The 23,158-nt window shown below is 41.0% G+C and overlaps 1 protein-coding gene and 1 long non-coding RNA gene across 2 annotated transcripts; one reads left to right on the top strand and one right to left on the bottom strand.

Moving 5' to 3' along the window:
* The first annotated feature begins 5,161 nt into the window (after nucleotides 1–5,161).
* Nucleotides 5,162–8,633, top strand: LOC135497881 (uncharacterized). The gene is made up of 3 exons (XM_064787868.1): nucleotides 5,162–5,322; nucleotides 6,125–6,460; nucleotides 7,062–8,633. Exons 1-3 carry the CDS (start codon nucleotides 5,191–5,193, stop codon nucleotides 7,296–7,298), a joined length of 705 nt encoding a protein of 234 aa, XP_064643938.1. The 5' UTR covers nucleotides 5,162–5,190; the 3' UTR covers nucleotides 7,299–8,633.
* A 4,495-nt stretch (nucleotides 8,634–13,128) lies between these two features.
* Nucleotides 13,129–14,115, bottom strand: LOC135498489 (uncharacterized). The gene is made up of 2 exons (XR_010449072.1): nucleotides 13,833–14,115; nucleotides 13,129–13,498 (listed from the first exon to the last, which is right to left on the bottom strand). It is a non-coding gene; the product is annotated as an uncharacterized LOC135498489 (long non-coding RNA).
* Nucleotides 14,116–23,158: the final 9,043 nt, after the last annotated feature.

Below are 23,158 nucleotides of genomic sequence, written 5' to 3'. Positions count from 1 at the left end.
AACCTAGAATGAAAATTTCCTGCCCTGCCCCGCCTGGGGCAAGCCCCCCCCCCCAAACCCACGAATACCCAACATGCCTCTCCCCAGTATATATGTGGTATCCTACAGCAAATGAGAGGAGAAACCAAGGAGGATTCGTCACGTATACAGAGAGCAAACGATGTAATCCTGCATGGTATATCTGTAGTATATTCAGTTATGCTCGCAGGGAAAACGGGGAGGCACGTCATGTATACCATATGGTAATCCTGACTTATGCTGAGGGGATACCCAACAAAACCCAACAAATACTGGGATATCCCATGCTCAATCCATCCAAAATACCAATGAGGTATAACACAGGAAAACACAGGAAACGAATGTTCCGGATCCAATGTTATCCTGCTGTGGGTATTGTAAGGATACATAAAATATACTAGTCAGGATAACTCATTATAAACAAATAATACTTGGAAATACCTGGGCTGCGATACTCAGTATTCAATGCCATTTCGTGCAGTGCAGGGGGCCAAATGTGGATATCAGAAAAGTGTTATATCTCACTCATCAATGACTTGTTTTCGATAAAACTTCTGTGGTAGGTACTCTAAAACGGGAAATTTTTGCGGCTGGTTATTTTCGCGGATTTGCATTAATTCCTTGAAATAATTTAATTTTACGCCGATTAATTTTGCTGATCAGACAGCATCTGTCAATAAACTCTATTTAAAATTCTTATTTTGCGGTTTTTATTTTGGCGGATTACAGACACCCGCAAAAATAGCAAAATTAAAAATACAGCGAAAATTTCCAGTTTTACAGACAAAAATATCATCAAACAAGCAGTAATAAGGATGTCACAATGAATTTGCAGACGACACCTGGAAAGAACAGGGGGGTCTTCCCATCTACCACTGACTACGAAAGTAGTATTCAATTGCAACCGCATAAAGTGGCCTTAAACCGCTAATGATTCAGCCTATTCTTAGCATTTTCTCGGGCGGTGAAAATGACCCGTCTCACTTCCTATTCACAAGTCTCGCGCAGATTAGGTAGTTAACAGATTAGGCCTGCTTAACGTGTGTGGACCATTTGGTTCCATTCAATAACTTGCGTATGACTCAGTGATGCTTTGATACCTGATGTGGCTTATCATTAGTGTGCAAGGATCACTTTAACGAATTTGCATTAAATGATTTTCATGGATACTTTTACTTGTAGTGTCGTGTTAATACGTATTAACGCAGTCAATTGTGAGGCACTCTGGCAAAACCAGGCACTTCTCTCCAGATTTTGAAAATGAGTTATTGGTATGAGCTGTTTCTGCAGGAAATCATGTTTAAATTAAGGTATCATACTTGACTATCGGTTGACAAATAACTGAGATATGAATGATTGAGTTCACTGTTGTTCAAGGTTTTTAGTTACAATTATTTTGAGAAAACTTCATTTATAGGGAACTCATTCAGTAGGATAAGCATTAGAAGCTACACCTTATACATTGTTTAAATCACTTTAGGTGGTGTCTAGACATAGTACACATGCTTTCAGAGGGTTCACAGGACTCATACAAATATTTTCCAAAAAGAAAAAAAAAATTAATTTTTTTTTTTTTTTTACTTTTCCCCTTTTTCTCCCTTTTCTCTAAAAGCGAGAAGCGCCTGGTTTTGCCAGAGCCCCTCACAATTTTCAGTGCAAATGCGCAAAAGGTAGTTTCTGTCTTGATGATCTTCTTGAAAGGGCGGGGGCATTTGTCTGCATAAAGTCCTGAAAAACGACTACACATGATATATTGGCTATTCGCACTTGTTTTGACAAATCTAAATTCTTAGGCAGTCCTCATTTGAATGTCGGACACCATTTTTAGTTCATCATTTCTGTATAAAAAAAAGTCTAAGACTGGACGAAAGCTAGTAAAACTGTTGTGTGAGGGCGGGTAAATCTATCTTGCGTGTCCTAAGTACGAAAATTTCAAATCGAATCGAATGCGCATTGGGCCAAGTGTGGTGCAGCCGTTTTGAAAAGTGTACATACCCATTTTTAGTGGTATTCGGGAGAGCACTCTCTGGAAAACCTTTCCAATTCGGATCCAGACATGCCAGAATGAACAGCATGAGACAGATACTGGCATCTGAACCTAGCTGGATGATACAGTGTTTGCCTCTGTGTAAATGTGGCAACAATGACAATTGACATGGAATTCTAGTAAAAAAAACATGAAAAGCAAGAGATTTTGCAACTGCGTAATTCGCGAAAATATCCTGCACGCAAAAATAGTATCTGTTTTTAAAACAGTACTGGGGCCAACCAGAATGCGCTAACTTGAAAATGCTAAGTAGACGAACCAATCAGTGACTGAGTCGGGAGACCTCTTGAACATGAGAATGACTTGCTTCTACTGCACTATCGCTTCCCCAGAGTGTAGTCATGTGGAAGAATGATACAGGTGCATACTGTAAAACTGGAAATTTTCGCGGTATTTTTCCTACAGCGCAGGTGTGGGCTTGACGTGACAGTGTATAGGAGTCATTGGATCACTTGATCACTTGATCACTTGATCATGGGACATTTCGCTTGTCCGATAAATAACTTAAGAACGACTGAATATTTTCGATTCATCTTTTGTGCATGTATGCTATGTCAGTAGACGTGGTTTCCTTTCGAAATCCGACCCGATCCGGTTCATGGTTTAGCAGCCAGGGGGCGCTTTGTGTAAAAACAAAATTTGCCATAGGTCCCTAGGTAAAGGTAGATTTTTCACCAAATTTTTATGGTAGGCTTTACTGGTGATACCACACTGTGTGACGTACAATTTTCTGATTTTATTGATTTTTCTGCCCTAAAGGTGGCGTGTCATGAAAAACTCGTATCGGGCGAAGTCCGATCGATAACTTAAGAACGACTGAATATTTTCGAGTCATCTTTTGTGCATGTATGCTATGTCAGTAGACGTGGTTTCCCTTTTGAAATCCGACCCGATCCGGTTCATGGTTTAGCAGCCAGGGGGCGCTTTGTGTAAAAACAAAATTTGCCATAGGTCCCTAGGTAAATGTCGGTTTTTCACCAAATTTTTATGGTAGGCTCTACTGGTGATACCACACTGTATGACGTACGATTTTCTGATTTTATTGATTTTTCTGCCCCATGGGTGGCGTGTCATGAAAAACTCGTCTTGGGCGACGTCCGATCGATAACTTAAGAACGACTGAATATTTTCGATTCATCTTTTGTGCATGTATGCTATGTCAGTAGACGTGGTTTCCTTTCGAAATCTGACCCGATCCGGTTCATGGTTTAGCAGCCAGGGGGCGCTTTGCGTAAAAACAATATTTGCCACAGGTTCCTAGGTAATGTCGGTTTTTCACCAAATTTTTATGGTAGGCTTTACTGGTGATACCACAATGTGTGACGTACAATTTTCTGATTTTATTGATTTTTCTGCCCTAAAGGTGGCGTGTCATGAAAAACTCGTATCGGGCGAAGTCCGATCGATAACTTAGGAACGACTGAATATTTTCGAGTCATCTTTTGTGCATGTATGCTATGTCAGTAGACGTGGTTTCCCTTTTGAAATCCGACCCGATCCGGTTCATGGTTTAGCAGCCAGGGGGCGCTTTGTGTAAAAACAAAATTTGCCATAGGTCCCTAGGTAAATGTCGGTTTTTCACCAAATTTTTATGGTAGGCTCTACTGGTGATACCACACTGTATGACGTACGATTTTCTGATTTTATTGATTTTTCTGCCCCATAGGTGGCGTGTCATGAAAAACTCGTCTTGGGCGACGTCCGATCGATAACTTAAGAACGACTGAATATTTTCGATTCATCTTTTGTGCATGTATGCTATGTCAGTAGACGTGGTTTCCTTTCGAAATCTGACCCGATCCGGTTCATGGTTTAGCAGCCAGGGGGCGCTTTGCGTAAAAACAATATTTGCCACAGGTTCCTAGGTAATGTCGGTTTTCCCCCAAATTTTTATGGTAGGCTTTACTGTTGATACCCCACTATATGTCGTACGATTTTCTGATTTTATTGATTTTTCTGTCCTATAGGTGGCGTGTCATGAAAAACTTGTATTGGGCGACGTCCAATCAATAACTCAAGAACGAAATCCAACGCTATCCGATTCATAGTTTAGCCACTAAGGGGCACTTTCTGAAAAAACAAATTTTGCCATAAGTCCCTAGGTAAAGGTCGGTGTTTCACCAAATTTTTATGGTAGGCATTACTGGTGATACCACATGATATACCGTACATTGTCTTGATTTTATCAATTTTTCTGTCCAATAGGTGGTATGACATGAAAAACATTTATTGACCACAATCCGACTGATAATTCAAGAACGCCTCAATATTTCCTTTTCATATTGTAGTTAAGTGCTCTGTCAACAGTCTGTGTTGGTGTAAGTTACAAAGTTACCTTCCGAAATTCCCCCGCCCCAATGCATGGTTCAGCCTCCAGGAGGCATTGTGATGGAACAAAATCTGCCATTACTCTCTCAGTTAAGGTCGGTTCCTCACCAAATTTTCATTGTAGCCTTTATTGATGATAATACATGATGATATGTTGGATTTCTTCATTTTCCTACCTAAAAGTGGTGTTAGGCCAATTTCAGCAGGGCTTTGTTTGAGTGTAATCTACGAACCATCCTAAGTTCTCGTAATCCCCAATCACAAAGAACAAATACCCTCACAGCCCGCACTTCACCTTTGCCCATGGCGCTGTGGGTTAGTGCAGTGTCTGTGCTTGTTCATTTTGCTATATTTGCAGGTGTCTGTGATCTGCAAAAATAAAAACCGCAAAATAGGAATTTTAGATAGAGATTATTGAAAGATGTTGTCTGATCCGCAAAAATAAGAAGCGTAAAATTTAATTATTTCAATGAATTTTTGCAAATCCGCGAAAATAACCAGCCGCAAAAATTTCCCGTTTTACAGTAGTGCATACTTTCTGTAAATTACAACATGTGGTTAATGGAAAGACATATTTTGTGCTCAGAAGATTAGAGAAATTGTTGTGATGTAGTCATGCCTGTGTTGGCATTTTATTCCAGTCTGTCTATATGGTTTTGCAGTATAACTATTATTTATTCGGTAGAATATTGAATGACGGTGTATGTAAAGTTTTTATAATGTGTCTAATGATTGTAAAAGGCTTTCTGAGTGACCATCCCCTCTTCCTTTTCTTTTAAATCCACTGCAGTCCAGCCATGGTAAAGCGGAGTTTGATGATGGGTGGAATGGAGGTAACATCCATTAATGATCTCCGCTATGATTATGAAGATCATGAATCTTATGACAGGTGTGAGGATGCCCCAACAATAGTTGTCACAGTTGCGGAGGTATGTGAACATTTATCATCCATGATCACAAAGCTAAGTGCACACAGGCGACAAAATGACACTGACAGCAAAACTGAGAGCATTTGTTTTCAGTTGTTTGTTTTGCATTTTTGTAGTGTTTGTTTCGATCACCCGCACACGGGAGACAAAATGTCATGGTCACGTCACAGGTCACATCAAAAACAAGGGGTAACCATTGGTTGCGCGTGATCCGTCACACCCGCGCATTGACCTGGCTTGGTAATGGTATCACATGACGCTGATTGCTTCATGATTAGCTGATGTCAACGACGATGACGCAAAAATGTTTTACGTTGCGTTGCAGTCACCCCAAAACGGGGGGGCGACGTTTTGATGAAAAACATTTTGACTAGGTCAAAAATGAATTGCATTTAGAAAACATTTGTTTTGAAACAGTTTTCGAAAAGCATTTGTTTTTGTTGCCCGCAGACGGGCAACATCATTTTGTCGCCCGTGTGCGCTTAGCTTTAGTGGCATAATTAGCTGAGATTTTTATGGTGCAAACTAAGAATGTGACATCTAGTCTGAGATTCTTTGTTGTTCATTAGTCCTACTTTTCATAGTCATGGAGGTCGAAATAAAGTGCGTCATGAAGTAACGCAATCTCTGTTATTGTCTTGGCTCTACAGGTGAGCATATGGTCCAAAAGGACAATTTCCCTTCCTTCAGACATGTTTGAATAGGGAAGGCACCTACCCTCCCTGTTTCTTATCTGACTACTCTTTTAGTCAGAGATGTTTTTTAAAGTAAAAGCATCTTAGGTTATAAAGTCATTTTTCAGGTGAAAAAAGGAGCAAAAAGGAAGAAACTTCACTGTCGAAAGAGAAAGCAACGCATTTCAAAGGTACAAAGAACCGAAGGAAGAGATAATGTTGGAGGAGTTAATGCTGCTGCTGCTGCTGATGATGATGAGTATGATGATGATATTGATAATGATGAGGATGGTGATACTGGCGACAGAAACCCCTCAGATATTATTGATGACGATAGGGTTGAGTTCAGCAGCAGACTACGTGGACAGCTCGGAATCGAACTTCTAGCAGACATTGATCGTTCCTGTTTAAAAGAGGTTAACAACAAGCGCATGATCCTTGGCCTGACCGTTGAGGCAACGTGGGTAGGTTTCATCCTATTTTCATAAGACAGCTGAATGCGAGAGCAGGGCAACAGCGGTGGCGATGCTGATACCTTTGAAGCGACTTAGTTGTTCCTCCTGTCAAGGTTATTACACCAAGGTTTGAAAAAAGGCCTTGCCATTGTTTTCAGGGCCTTGAATATTGAGGTATCATGATATCTAATCTACATCACGTGCCGTGAATGTCCGTCCGTTCATGCCAAAAAAGTGTGGGAAAAGTATCTTACTATTTCATGTTCTGACAGATTATGGTGTTGGTGAGGGATTGGGATGAAATACTACCATATCTGAGTAATTGCTAAGTTGAATGAGCATAAAAAGTATTTCTTTTATCCGATAATTCATCCTTCAGGTTGCTTTTGCATAGATATTTGTTCGACTTATGCAGGAATTATGCTCTGACTGCACACTGGTCCTGCAACTCCTGCTGCGAAATAACTGAACTGGCTGCAGATAACTGATGGTGGGTCATTTCTGACCTGAACTGTAAACTGAAGGTGGGTCATTTCGACTTTGCCCTTGATTACTTAGTATGTGTCTCGCATTTAGAAAATTGCCAATTTGTATTTCTCGTTTTTTTCAGGTGAGATTGACCTGTATGGAGTTGAATGATGTTGCTGCCTTCAGAGAGGTGCAGAAAAAGCCTCCACGAGAAGATGCTCCTCATATTGCCACTATCTATTATACCAGAGCATATGATATGCTTGCAAGAAGTGATCGTAGTGTGTTGATATATATCATGCGGTACTTGCTGTTCCTATCAAATGACACTGCTGAGTCCCACTTGCCCAAGCTTTTGCATGGATTTTTAAGGGATTAGGGAGCATTTTAAGGGAGGTACCAAATTGGTTTTTGCTCTGTGTAAAATCCATTTGGCGGGCCAGGCAATCATCTTTTTTGATTTTTGCTTTCTTCACAATGATCCTTCCTAAGGTCACTACGCTCTTTTAACTGTGCTCCCTTCACCCTTTACATTTAGATTAGGGATTCCAGATATGTTGGATATGAAACTTGTTCGAATAACCAGTTTCATGATTTCACACCATCACCACTGAAGTCAATTTGAAAGGCTTCTGCCTCTTAACTTTTAGAAAGTTATGGAAATCCTACTTTGGAGGTGGAAGGCTGAACACATGAACACACAATAGAAAAGGCAGAAATTTAGTGTCACAGTGTATAGAGTGGAGCCTTCTGAATTTCCCCTTCGGGGATTAGGACCTTGATCTACTTATTGCAGGTGAGGAAAGAGCCTGGTTGAGTGATTGGATACATTAGTGGGGCAAGATGTTCAGTAATTCGAGAACCATTTGTCAGACATACACAAAGTTTTGTAGCAGGATGTTAGGAAAGGGCCGGTTATGACCTTTCATTTCTGGCTAGAGCGGAGGTAAATTATGCTGGTTAACATTTTAGTGCATCGTTCCATCAATGAAACAAGTCTTAAGCTGTGTTCACACTAGAGCTTTAAAACGATATAGGAACGTTCCAGCGAGTTATAACGATATGTAGCTATTGATACACAAGGCCTACAACGATTGAAAATACTCGGGGCTAAATCGCCAATTTAAGCGTTTTCCTCCCACAGTTCTGGTTTAATTGATGTAAGTCCCAACAGTGTAGCACTGCAATACGGGTAGAACCCTAACCGCCAGGCTTACGCAACTGATCGTACATCCCTTTCATGGCATTGGCAACTTGAGTACTGTTATGTTTATTGAAAATCACTGGTGCCAGGATGTATCGCTCATAACTGCCCTATTGATATAACAATGCCGGTATGAATGGTTATCCCCGAGTTTTAAAATGATACAGGGCAGTGTGAATAGTATAGGAGCGTTTTTACCGTTGGGTGAGGGAGCATTTTGAATGATTTAATGGAAAACGGCTTTAGTGTGAACACGGCTTTAAAGTCCCATGATGGTTCAGCCTCTGGGTACTTTCGTACATGTTCGTGTATAGTAAGTATTCACAAATTGTTCATTCATATTGTCATTCCACGGGCACTAAGGATTTTCACTTTATGATGTTTGATCATGTGCAGCAAATGTATGGCTTAAAAATGATATGATCTCCTTATATATTGCTATGTATTATAGAGAAAGCTGCCTATTTTTATGTAGATGAATAAAACAAAAATATATAATGCAAAATTATATCTCTACGATAGGTTTCATATATATATATATAGGCCGTTATGATGTTCAACTTGAATATATTTGCCATTAGAGGGTAATTCTAAGGCATCTAGAATGATGGAATATCCGAAAGTCGGAAAATAGCACGTGCGAGAGGAAAGTCCCGATCGAAGAAAAGTTATTATCTATCCGTGTCGAAAAGCCGGTTCTCCACCATGTCATGTTGGGATCGTACATCATAAATGGAGCTGACGAATCACATTCTTTTATATAGTTTATTCACCACAAGAATCCTAACAGCGGTGCACTTCACGGCAAGGTTGGATGACCAGCAAGATAACTCCGAAACTCAAGGGAAACTCAAGCATGGCCTATACAGACGGAGGTCCGCGCACTTCTGATGGCTTGACCCAGTTTATACCTTGCCTAGCATCCTTCCACGTGGTCACGTGACGGAGGGTCCTAATGCTGAGGCTCCTCATGGAGGGGTCTAAACTATACATAACAATATGGTGGTACTTTTAAGCAAGTGGCAAAATATTATAATTACAATTAGCAACAAAGGGTTTTTTCTTATGTTCCTGTCGGGTATCTTTATTTATGACGACCATGAGACGTGTTCTCAAATCAAAACTTATCTGGTGGGCCACAAACATGTTGTTGTCATGTAGAAACATAGGCCATGGGACGAGTGGCAAAAATGTGTCTAGAAAAAGGATTCCGTTTGACAAATTAGCGGGCAAATTGAAAACAGTCGTTTTTGGGTAATATGGGGGTGCTGATTTCAAAAATCAATTTTTCTCCCGCGTAAAGTTGCACATTAAGTCAGAAATGAGACCCTTAATAGGGCCTAATGGTCCCAAAGTAGGGGTCAAAAAGTTGATGTCATCGAAACATGTCAACATGGGTATCAAAATGAAGGTCTATGGGGGTACTTTAACATTGCATAGTTTTTGACCCCCTTAACGAACCGTGGGACCCCCCAGGGAGGGTCAAAAAGGGCAAAAGTGGTAACTTTGACCCTGTCCCACGATCTTCAGGGACTATAAATGGATAAAAACTGTTTTATTTGACAGTAATCGTATAGACCTTCAAAATGATACCCATGACAACACTCTCGGGGTAAGGGTTGCCGAGATAGTAATTTTGACCCCTTTTTAGGCTCCAAATTTAAGATCTCGAAAACCTTTTGCCCAAGGGTGTCGTCATGGGTATCTATGAAAAGGTCTATGTGAGTACTGTCGAATAAAAACGTTTTTATCCACATGCGGTGCCCATGAAACTCATGGGAGGCGGTCAAAGTTTCCACTTTTGCCCTTTTTGACCCTCCCTGGGGGTCCCACGGCTCGTTAAGGGGGCCAAAAACTATGCAATGTTAAAGTACCCCCATAGACCTTCATTTTGATACCCATGTTGACATGTTTCGATGACATCAACTTTTTGACCCCTACTTTGGGACCATTAGGCCCTATTAAGGGTCTCATTTCTGACTTAATGTGCAACTTGACGCGGGAGAAAAATTGATTTTTTAAATCAGCACCCCCATATTACCCAAAAACGACTGTTTTCAATTTGCACACTAATTTGTCAAACGGAACTTCACATTTTTCACACTCGTCCCATGGCCTAACAGGGGCGACACGTAACGGCCAACTAGACGGGTCAGAGGTCAAACACACTAAGTCACCCCCAGATTCTGGATTTTGTCGCACCCCAAGTGACAATCCTCGTGATGAGTGACGTCACCGCATAGAATTTGATTGATGGCGCCCGTGTTTGAGCTCTTCAAGTTTGGTACGGTTTTTCGAATTTAATATCGTTTATCCCCCTATTTCTTGATGTTGTATTTAAATTAAAACATGTGGGATTGTGCTGGGTTTGGAAGCATTGGTTAATTCTGGTGTAGGATCCAGACGTTAATACTTTTGGGTGATGGGTTCCATTGGGTGTTTGATCCCAGTATAGGGTATGCATGTCGGATTGCTTGTGCATAAGTGTATATATTGGCTTGGTTGGGACATCCTTCCCTCTCGGTTCAAATGTCCAGCTTCCAAAGTTTATCAAACATCACCGTTCGATAATTAGTCTTGATAATCATCCGAAAACTGGTAAATCCTTTTCACATAACCTTTGCTTTTTCCAGGCTTTTGGTATCTCGCGACATCGTGCAGCACACGGCAAAAGGCCCGAAGATAAGAAGAAGCCGTTTACCAAAGAGGCAAAGGTACTTTTACAAACATGGATAGATTTCTCTGGTCGTCGACACGAACAAATTAATCAATACGGGGGCATTGACATTATGGACATTCCTAAAGCCGAGGAAGGTTTTCAAACGGCTATTAATATGTACTCGATGACTCAGGACAATGACCTACAGACTGACGACAACGATGACCAATTGGAGGGTGTGGTTGGGGATAACGGGATCGAGGGGATGGTGTAGCTACGGAGCAGGGGGTTGTTGAGGCTATGGAGCATGGGTTCAATAGCAGGGGCCAGATGCCAGTGTCATCATAATATAAAAATCGTCGTAGAAATTAGGCCGATATCCTAGCGTATTGGATTTGAATGTTTTTCGCGATCACGTCAGTTTGATAACCGACTTGGGCAATTATTCAAAACGTTTGAGATGTCGCAATTGCGACAAGATGTTTACGTGTATACATAACTTATTGAGGCATCAGTGGACGTGGAGTAATGCTACCAAGTTGAAATTACCAGGGAAATGGAAGATTTGAGGAGCTCGATCACATCGGAATCACCGATGAGAATCGTTTTTACCCGTTTTTTTACAACATTTGATTTCGAGTCCACGTTGATTCCGTGTGATCGACCATTAACGGAAGCAGATAGAGGCATCGGCGAAAACCAGCTGGACTACGAAACATAAACCCATCAGCGTTTGTATATGTTCCAATTAAACGTGCGAGGTTTTACAGATGCGTGCTGCTTCGTTAATGTTCATGTACAAGAGTTGGTGAAATCGATGGTGGGTCACCTGCAAAACATCTCTAAGGAGTCCAACTTATCTTGCTGGGTACCCATGGCTGGGTGTTGAACAGTTTGGAGCAGCGTCAGCTGCACCGAGGGCGATCTCAGAATCGGCCAAAATGACTCTGAAAAGAAAGATTTCGATCTAGAAGTCACCATGCACAAGACTGTCGTCGCTCTCGGCTGTGAGCTGATCGAGGGACTATTGTTCGGAGTTTCCTATCCTCGGCTTCAACAGTTCAAGATACGATTCAAATCTCGTCAAAGCTACTCTTCTGCGAGTCTTGGACGACGAACTTCGTGATACCAAGCTCTAGTGAACTCACACAACTGTTTGACATGGGGGAGCCCCCCAAACCCCCGTCCTTCTGACATATTTAGCCAGTACATTGAGGGATGAGTCCCCCAAACCCCCTCCCCGTTCTCTGAAAGTGACAGGTTTTAGTCAGTACATTGGGGGACGCCCCCCCCCCCCCATTGGACTCTAAAAATAGAATTCCTTGGATACGTTCAACAATAAGGCCCAATAAAGAAATAGTCCCCGCCCCGGTAGCTGTCTCATATCTGCTGACAGAAGCAGCTCTTTGTGGTGAAATAATAATTGAATGCATGTCATGACACCCAGGATGGTTGGAATGAATTTCCAAATCAGTCCGTCAAATCTCTATGCAATGAAAATTGAAATGTCACAACTGTCTCCACCGACGTTGTCCTGTATGTCCTAGCAGACGATTTTTAAATAAATGATGTGATTGATATACTTGTAGATTGGAATGAATTATTTCTTCAATGATATGAAAGTTGAAAACCCTCTGACATGTCTGAGTACAAAAATGCAGAGGCAAGACACATCATGCATGTCATGACACCCAGGAGCTTTTTCTCATTTCTGAAACAGTTGCATGGTTGGAATGAATTTCCAAGTCAGTCCGTCAAATCTCTATCCAAATGGAACTTTAAGACCACTCTATATTTGTGCAGTAGTGTTAAAACTGACTTTTTTGAAGTAAAGTACGTAAATCGAGAAGAAGAGCACGTTTTCTTTGTCTAAGAATTATTCAGGACGAAATGTATAATATTTGGGGTTTTTCGTGATTGTCCGGCCCAATTGGCAATATTGCTATTTGGGATGGTGAACAGAGCTAGCAAATTACATATGACCCATATGGGTGCCAAATGGGCAATCTGGGTTGCCAATATGGGCCCCATCTAAACAAACCATATGGGGCCCAGATGGGAAACATGGGGCCCACTTCAACCATGTGGGGCCCATATGTGTTTTGCACCGTGGACGCCCATGTGGGTACCATCTGGGCAAAGTGGGGTAACTGGGTATGACGTGGGGGTTGCATGGGCAAGCACCACCTTAAACCCCTGTAAATCCCAGTAAGTGCCCACCTGGTCTGATGTGTTCTACACTTCTTTGAATAGTCTATGTCATCCCCAGACACGTTGTCTCAAAAAGGGATTGCATGGGGACACTGAGTTGAGTTCATTGAGAATGGAAAAACGAAACAAAATGTATGATAAAAAAATGAAAATATTTATTTGATTTCTATAATGAATTGCAGTTGATACTGAGTATCAACAATGTCAAAGCACCAATGTCATTGAATAAACCTGAGATTTTGTCCTGCATTTCCATGTTTTGGCAAGTCACTGTTCATCACTATGGTTATATAATATTCTTAATTGTCACTATCAGTATTTTGTGGCTCTGGCAGGGCAGGGTCATTTCCACCTGGCAATTGTTGTTCATTGACGACTTCAACTCCTCTCGCCGCACGTTTTCCTCCTAGTCCTCGATCACGCGCATTCGTGAACCATGTTGACATTTTCTCTGCGATGGCCTTGTCTGTTGACTGCTTCTGATAGGCATGTTTGCGAACACTTCCTGAAACCAAAGACGTATAGTGTAACAGTATTATGTACATCACAATAGTTTTCTGACAAGGCTACGAGTACCACCACACAGGTCTACAATACATGATCATGATAAAACAGCAAAACAGGTAGGCAAGACACACTGCACAGTGTATTTTCACGTACATAAATGTAAACAGTTAAATGTACAGTGTAGCATGTACAGTTACAGTACACTAGCAGCCTACAACGAACGGGATATCACAACAAAAACATCAAAGAATCTGCAGGATTGTATTGAAAGAATGTATATAAAGCACACAAACATCAAGATTGGTGCTTTAGTAGACAAGGTCACAACTAACCTGGCAAACAAAAACCTGAGATTTTGTCCTGCATTTCCATGTTTTGGCAAGTCACTGTTCATCACTATGGTTATATAATATTCTTAATTGTCACTATCAGTGTTTTGTGGCTCTGGCATGGCAGGGTCATTTCCACCTGGCAATTGTTGTTCATTGACGACTTCAACTCCTCTCGCCGCACGTTTTCCTCCTAGTCCTCGATCACGCGCATTCGTGAACCATGTTGACATTTTCTCTGCGATGGCCTTGTCTGTTGACTGCTTCTGATAGGCATGTTTGCGAACACTTCCTGAAACCAAAGACGTATAGTGTAACAGTATTATGTACATCACAATAGTTTTCTGACATGGCTATGAGTACCACTACACAGGCCTACAATACATGATCATGATAAAACAGCAAAACAGGTAGGCAAGACACACTGCACAGTGTATTTTCACGTACATAAATGTACACAGTTAAATGTACAGTAACAGTGTAGCATGTACAGTTACAGTACACTAGGATAGGAGCCTACAACGAACGGGATATCACAACAAAAACATCAAAGAATCTGCAGGATTGTATTGAAAGAATGTATACAAAGCACACAAACATCAAGATTGGTGCTTTAGACAAGGTCACAACTAACCTGGCAAAGCAGTAGGAACAGTCCTTTAGTTTTTTTGTATTGCACGGAGAGGGAATCCATTTGTCGTAAATTAGTCGTCTTTTGCTAGCAGGTTTATTATCTAGAGTATGCTGGGATAAGTTCACTGTAAGGGCATACTTTTAGCATTGCTTTGATGACATAGAAAAGCAGTAAATCTGTAACTAGAGATCCTTCCCAACTTGAAGGTGCGGGGCGCATTTGACATGTTTGATAGGAACAAAGAGGCATTGAGATTTATCACACAGGATCATCTGCCATTTAATGCACCCTTAAAATAACCGGGACTCTTTTGTATTAGATCTCGATCAGGGGCATTTATAATCCAAATCTTTATCGGCCTACTGAAGAGAACTGTTTACAAACCGACCAAACATGTCAAAAAGCTTGCCAATATCCTGGTGACCTCTGAACCAGTGATCGGCCAGGTGAGGTCTCGAGCACTCTGGCTTTTAAGACGAGACATTTGCCGAATTCGTCTGGAACTTCGGGTAGAATACCATGCAGTTGACTGAATTCAATATTACGAAGGCACAGAAGGATCATTCGAAATTCAAAATGTATGGTTTAAACATTGGTCTAGTACATTTTTTAATGTAGTGTTTGAGGTTTTCCAAAAAATTGCTAACTTTCATATTGACGTCAACTGTTAAATTTTTATACACGAGAATAAATTCATTGGATAAACAATGTATTTGTATTCATGTTTTACTTATTTAGGTAAGTGTACACATGTGTGATGTTTTAGTACTTCCATTCTCGCGGTCCCCGTCATTAGTTCAAAATTTGGCGGGTTTGCCTGATTCATGCCATCGTGGTCTTCCTCACTGGACAGTGCGACGAATATTGCGACCTTGCGGGCATGAGGATCGAAGCAACCTGTGGTAATGTAGAAGAAGTGGAGTTTGGATAGACCCACAACTCCTGCATTGTCACAATTTCCTGGTCCAACATAGTTTTCTGTACTGCCGGAACCTCATATCCTTGTAGCCTGATGGGCTGGTCAATGATAAAGCCGAGACATGGGCCACAACCTGTCTTTCGAACGGCATTTATGTGATGGTCTTTCATGCAGCTGATGACATGATCACAATCCATCGACAGTTCTGATCGAGTGCCTTGTTTGGTTGCCTCCCATAATATAAACCAAGCATTCCAGTGCTTAATCTTTGATAACAAGAGACCCCTTCGTCAGTGACTTGTCTGAGCAGGTGGTGACAAAACCACCTCTCGATCGACCCTCATGATGTAAGTACATAATTATAAGCTTCGACGGACACACAGTAACAACCCTCGGTCCTCATGTGTGCCTTCTTGTAACTGCCATCTCGTCGGTCATCGTGTTAGGTACCTTCATATCTAAGTGATTGGAGACAGAACAACCTGTCAGCCCACGTGTCCGAGTGTTAGTTTATGTCGATGGGGACGTAGTAACAAACCTCTCGGTCCTCATGATATGCCTTGAGCTAAAGATAATATCACAACCTTCATGTTAATGTCTTACTAACTACGGCCCGAGACAATATCTCAGCCCTTATGTTAGTGCTTCTTAACTTTAGACTCGTCGGTCTTCATGCGTGGGGCAAGGGACACAACAGCATTTCAGCTCCCATGTATTGCGTAAGCTAAGATGGAACATGGTATCAACCGGTCCTTATTTTTAGCGTAAACTTAGAGAGGACATAGTCACAACATATCGATCAGTGCGTATAGTGTAAGCTAAGATGGGGACATAGTCACAACATCGGTCATTGTGTATAGTGTAAGCTAAGATGGGGACATAGTCACAACATATCGGTCGTTGTGTATAGTGGAAGCTATGGTGGGGACATAGTCACAACATATCGATCAGTGTGTATAGTGTAAGCTAAGATGGGGACATAGTCACAACATCGGTCATTGTGTATAGTGTAAGCTAACATGGGGACATAGTCACAACATATCGGTCATTGTGTATAATGTAAGCTAAGATGGGGACATAATCACAATATCGGTCATTGTGTATAGTGTAAGCTAAGATGGGGACATAGTCACAACATATCGGTCATTGTGTATAATGAAAGCTGAGGTGGGGACATAGTCACAACGTATCGGTCAGTGTGTATAGTGTAAGCTAAGATGGGGACATAGTCACAACATCGGTCATTGTGTATAATGAAAGCTAAGATGGGGACATAGTCACAACATCGGTCATTGTGTATAGTGTAAGCTAAGATGGGGACATAGTCACAACATCGATCATGGTGTATAGTGTAAGCTAAGACGGGGACATAGTCACAACATATCGGTCATTGTGTATAGTGGAAGCTAAGATGGGGACATAGTCACAACATATCGGTCATTGTGTATAGTGGAAGCTAAGATGGGGACATAGTCACAACATATCGGTCATTATGTATAGTGTAAGCTAAGATGGGGACATAGTCACAACCTATCGGTCATTGTCTATAATGAAAGCTAAGATGGGGACATAATCACAACATATCGGTCATTGTGTATAATGAAAGCTAACGTTGGGACATAATTACAACATACCGGTCAGTGTGTATAGTGTAAGCTAAGATGGGGACATAGTCACAACATATCGGTCATTGTCTATAATGAAAGCTAACGTGGGGACATAATCACAACATATCGGTCATTGTCTATAATGTAAGCTAACATGGGGACATAGTCACAACATATCGGTCATTGTCTATAATGAAAGCTAACGTGGGGACATAATCACAACATATCGGTCATTGTCTATAATGTAAGCTAACATGGGGACATAGTCACAACATATCGGTCAATGTGTATAGTGTAAGCTAAGATGGGGACATAGTCACAACATCGGTCATTGTGTATAGTGTAAGCTAAGATGGGGACATAGTCACAACATATCGGTCATTGTGTAAAGTGTAAGCTAAGATGGGGACATAGTCACAACATATCGGTCATTGTGTATAGTGTAAGCTAAGATGGGGACATAGTCACAACATATCGATCATTGTGTATAGTGGAAGCTATGGTGGGGACATAGTCACAACATATCGGTCATTGTGTATAGTGGAAGCTATGGTGGGGACATAGTCACAACATATCGGTCATTGTGTAAAGTGTAAGCTAAGATGGGGACATAGTCACAACATATCGGTCATTGTGTATAGTGTAAGCTAAGATGGGGACATAGTCACAACATCAGTCATTGTGTATAGTGTAAGCTAAGATGGGGACATAGTCACAACATATCGGTCATTGTGTATAATGAAAGCTAACGTGGGGACATAGTCACAACATCAGTCATTGTGTATAGTGTAAGCTAAGATGGGGACATAGTCACAACATATCGGTCATTGTGTAGTGTAAGCTAACGTGGGGACATAGTCACAACATATCGGTCACATTGTATAGTGTAAGCTAACGTGGGGACATAATCACAACATATCGATCATTGTGTATAATGTAAGCTATGATGGGGACATAGTCACAACATATCGGTCCTTATGTTTTAGTGCAACCTAAGATGGGGACATAGTCACAACATATCGGTCATTGTGTATAGTGTAAGCTAAAGTCGGGACATAGTCACAACATATCAGTCATTGTGTATAGTGTAAGCTAAGATGGGGACATAGTCACAACAACCTATCGGTCATTATTTTTAGCGAAACCTAAGACGGGGACATAGTCACAACCTTTCGGTCCTTATGTATAGCGTAAGCTAAGACAGGGACATAGTAACAACTTATCGGTCTTTAGGTATAACATAAGCTAAGACGGGGACATTGTAACAACCTATTGGTGTTTATGTAAGTGCTTTCCATTTGATTGGGACAGCATCACAACTGCTGTCGGCTAATGTGTCAACCAGTCCTGTCGATTACCATGTAAATGTATGTTTAACCATCGAAGATAGAAATTAAACCGGCTATCGGTCGTTTTCTGATGAACATGGAATGAAATAGAAACCAGCAGTGTTTCATCCTCATGCAAGTGTGTTCTTGAAAGCTGGGAAAGCAATCGCAACACATGCTGGCCGGTACTGATGGCGACGACTGTCCCAGCAGTGTTCACATGATCATATCAAGATACCGTGGCTGCCGATCCATATGTAATGTCTTCTAAGACTGCATAACAATTTATTACTCGATGTCGCATCATTTCAGCAAGATATTAAATCACATCATAATCACTGCCAACCATTCAGTATCACTTCAGTGAATTATATCAGGAAACTGACGGACTATTTTGAGTCCTAAAAGATTACTCGGTAGGGTCAGAAAAACTTAATCATTAGTATAGGCCTAGTAATTGTTTTTTTTTGTCTGATCGTGTATCCCTTTATTGTTGGCGGGCATTCATAAACGTATGGACAAGTTGCAGCTTTACCTGCTGCTTATCGACGTTATATACAATGTCCACACAAAATGACTCTGTCATGTGGTTGTCATGAGGTTAAGCATTCTCCAAACAGAAATGTTATTCACGTCTCTCTGCCTGTGCTGAGATTAGGTCACAGCCATAGTTCCGTACAGTATTTCGGGTTGAAATACAAAACACAATGTTGTATTGTGCACAGCTGTGCCAACTTTAATGTTTTATTACTCCATTCTAACGATGTCTCAGGATTAGGCATCAAAGACCTGCAATAAAAGTCAAAAAATGAAATGACCCAATCTTCGCCATTTCGGGGATATGGCAGTCTATCTAACCAGGGATGGAACGAGGCGTTCAGAAGTTAAGAGTCATGTGCGGAGGATGGATGTTTATATTCATGCTCAAATATAGGCCTTGGCGAGGGCGATTATATCTATCGTCAGGAATATCTGCATCATGCGCATTTGGAATTTTATGCTAAAGCGACACGATTTTTGTAAAGTTTCTTGTCTGCTACAAAAATGGACGATCTGCCAAAAAAACGGCCGCATCTTCACCTGTCGGAGCCTCAGAAAGAATCATTGAGATGGTGAGTAGGCACATATTATTATAATCTGAGTTGGTCAAAAGGCTACTAGGTGTGACGCATGGAAGGGTCAGATCACTATTCACTAGTGCTATTGTATGTTGCTCAGCCAATGGCCCTGAAAATTATCCGAGTTGGTCTTGATGCAGTAGGTCGGCCCACTAGTTGCAATGCCATTGCATTTAGCCTGGCCTACGTCAATTTCCTGCAGAATACTACCCAAAGATTTGCAAATCCTACCCTTTCATTGGCCACAAAATTATTCAAATCATATCATAATCCGAGCTGGCCTAAGGGGCAAAGAGTAGCTCGGAAGTGTAACTTTAAAGAGCTAGTCGCTATGGCCCGGGCCGGCAAGGGACTTTTTCAAACAGTCCATACAAATTACAAGCATTACATTTTTCTATATCTTATATCTTATATCCTATGACTATCAGGAATTGTCGTCCCCTGTACCAATGACCTTGAATAAAACCATAACAACAGAATCATCTGTTTACCAGAGGAAAGAAATTCCGGTCGAGTATTCTAGCTTTTTGATACTTTTTTTGGCAGCTTCATCTTTTATATACTCGAATGAAGTTTTTTTTTCGAGTTACCCTGTGCGCGTGATGCATTTGATGTAGTTAAAGCTGTTTTGGCTGGCCATGCTTCATAGAACTTGTCTATAACAAAAGGGAGATCACGAGTCTTCTCTTTGTTTTACTGAACCTTTCTTTTTCAGGCTCAAAACGAGGTTCATTCCGAGTAAGTCATCTAAAACACAAAGTCAGGTAATTCAAGAGCTTCATCGGATTGAAGTTGGCAGCATCAGTAACGTTGTTTTAGGAAGACTTCTAAACAAAGTATTCAGAGAAAGCGGTGTAAGGAGAAACACTGGGCGTGATGGGAAATCCTGGTACTACGGTTTACGTTTGCTAGACCCTGATATCGCACCGCCTCCAAGTAACTCTGATAAAAAGGTCTCAAACACCCGTAATCTACAGGAGGTAGAAAAGAGGTGTCGTTCCACACTGAATATGTACAGGCGGGAAAGACTCGAAAAAGAACGTCTGCTAGTTGAATTGGAGAAGGTTCAACTGACTCGAACTGAGATACCAGCATCGTTATACATTAAAAAACAACAACTTGGAGAGCCTGAGTCACATTCTAAGGTGATCCTTGGCAGTGGAACCTTTGGTGAATGCGTGTTGCAAACATTCAGAGGGATGCTAGTATCTGTTAAACAATTTAAACAGTTTACCCAATGTGAAAGTCGTATGCGTTATGAGGTCCTCAAAGAGGCAAAGGTTCTCTTAAACCTTACAGCATCACCGCATCTTCCGTATCTAATTGGCATATCACTGGAGGATTTTCCATACCTACTCGTGACATCATTTCATGGTATCAATTACAAATCAACTACCTTACAATCTGCACTGTTGAACAAAATTGAAATTGAAAAAACTGAATGGAGTGTCGTGCTTGAGCAAACTTGTGTTGGTCTGAATGAAATTCATTGCATTGGATATCTACATAATGATTTGAAAAAAGATAATATCCTCATAGAATATGATAGTTCAAGACTAAATGTAGTTATAATAGACTTCGGTAAAAGTTGCAGAATAAGTAAGGCCACCAAGCGAGTGATACCCAGCAAAGAGAGATCAGATTACAGGAAACGATATCCTTGGGTTGCAAGGGAGGTAATTGATGGCACTGGGACTTACTCTATTGCAAGCGATATTTTTTCTATTGGTTTCCTTATCCAAAAGATGCAGGATCATGGCCACCTGCTAACGGATCGATTTGTGAATTTACACTTGCTATGCATGTCTGATTGTGCTTCATCTCGACCATCGTTACCAAGGATTATGGATCTCATATCTGGCATCGTTTAGCTTCGACCGAAGCTTAAAGCAAAACAATCGGGTTTTTTCGCCATCCAACTATAAATTGATGTGATAAAGACAGCAAGAAGTCAACCCACTGAGTTTGGAAAAGATTATGCGAGTATTCACAAGAGGATCGTGTGGCAGCCTAGAGGCAAGACTGGTAAGTAAGCATTTTCCTCATTGGCGCTTCAGCCATGTGTAAGCAAAAATCTGAGGGAGGCCGAGCGAGCTATCGTAACGCAACCCATTGGCAAAGAAGCCCTGGAAATGTAATGGCTCTTTTCACTCAAGAAATGAGGGGTGTAACAGATCATTAACTGAATACATATGTAAGCATCCAGTAGAGCACTCGATACTGCGTCCTCAAACGAGTGTGATCAATAACTTTTGAAAACAGGGTGTTCCTTTCTTCAGGGGTTATCATAGACATCTGATAACACGTCTATCCTATAAATGCATCTTTCATGAGCACATACAATGTAAGTGCCAAACAGAATTATCCACAACTTCCAAAACATACGAAAACTGCAGCTCCATTAAAAAGCCCCCTTACTTATTTTTGATTAAAGATAGCGTCTAATATTTTAAAATATGGTGTGGTGGAACTAACCATCTACGATATCTGAAATTCGTTTAGAGCTCAGTTCAACTGATACAATTTCGAAGACGAGTCCGCTTGGTTGTTAATCTGCGTCAAATTCGTCAACTACAGCATTCGCCAATGGTTACAGGTAAAAAAAGTATGTATCAGAATACTCAAAAACGGGTGAATTCAAAGAGAAAATCTATTAATTATGCCTTGGTCACGATTGTTAGAGTCGTCCAAATCGCTCATCCATTTCTGTTAGTAGACCGCTTCAAACATGTTAAACCAGTGCACACTTTCTGCAAATTTCAGAATAAATGAGCTTGGCCACGTAACCATGGTAACGTGCTTCTACCATGTTCTATGATACGAAAAAAACGTGGTAGTTGCGTTGGAACTCTCGTAACTCATTTTTAAGAACAATTATGCCTTCTCAAATAACAAAACTGGCTAAACTTCACCTGTTTTGTCCACAGTTCAATTGTGCTTAAGGTTAACAACGGTATTTCCAAATATATGGCCTACATAACTTAACTTGGACCACGAAAGGGTCCTGCCAACAGTTATGCCGAAGTTTCAGCATGATGCTTACATGTAGGTCCTGAAGCATAAAAGACGCGCCGTACAAAAGAAGAGCTGTGTACACAGCACACATCAAACACTACGTCGAAACGATCATTCATCATCACTGAATGATTACGTTCATCACTGAATGATTACGAATATTAACAACTGAACGCCTATATTGTCTCTCTGACATAGGGGGTGTCATACACCCTTATTATAGGGTTTGGTAAGGACCACTCCTGGTCACTGGTGACAATAATAATGTCTTGACGGGCTTATATAGTTATCAATGTTTTGGACTAAAACTACTGTGACGCGAACATTTAATGTGGAATGTAAGCACATGGTTACCACCCTGAACTGAATAATCGGATTTCCGAACGAGCTTGTTGGGAAAGAACCAGACTGAGTCTCATATTTCAAAAATGCAATAATACTACAGCACATCCAGGCAAAAATGTCTCACCTAAGGGCTAAATAACGAGCTGAATGTAAATCTGGCTCTTGATATAATTCTTATGAGATGACATTTCAGTCTGTAGATTAATTGTCAATCTTGGTAGCGGGGACATAAATGTGTAGGCTACATCCTGTCCATTGTTCACAACTTCAGCCCACGCATCATTTTCAAGTATGTCTATCAGTGGCCTAAATTACAAGAGCAAAAGGAGGCTGTGAACCGTCAGGTTTAATGTTCTCATGGAG

The sequence above is a fragment of the Lineus longissimus genome, chromosome 13 (assembly GCF_910592395.1).
Source record: "Lineus longissimus chromosome 13, tnLinLong1.2, whole genome shotgun sequence".
Classification (NCBI taxonomy): Eukaryota; Metazoa; Nemertea; class Pilidiophora; order Heteronemertea; family Lineidae; genus Lineus; species Lineus longissimus.
This window is presented reverse-complemented; position numbering and strand designations above follow the sequence as displayed.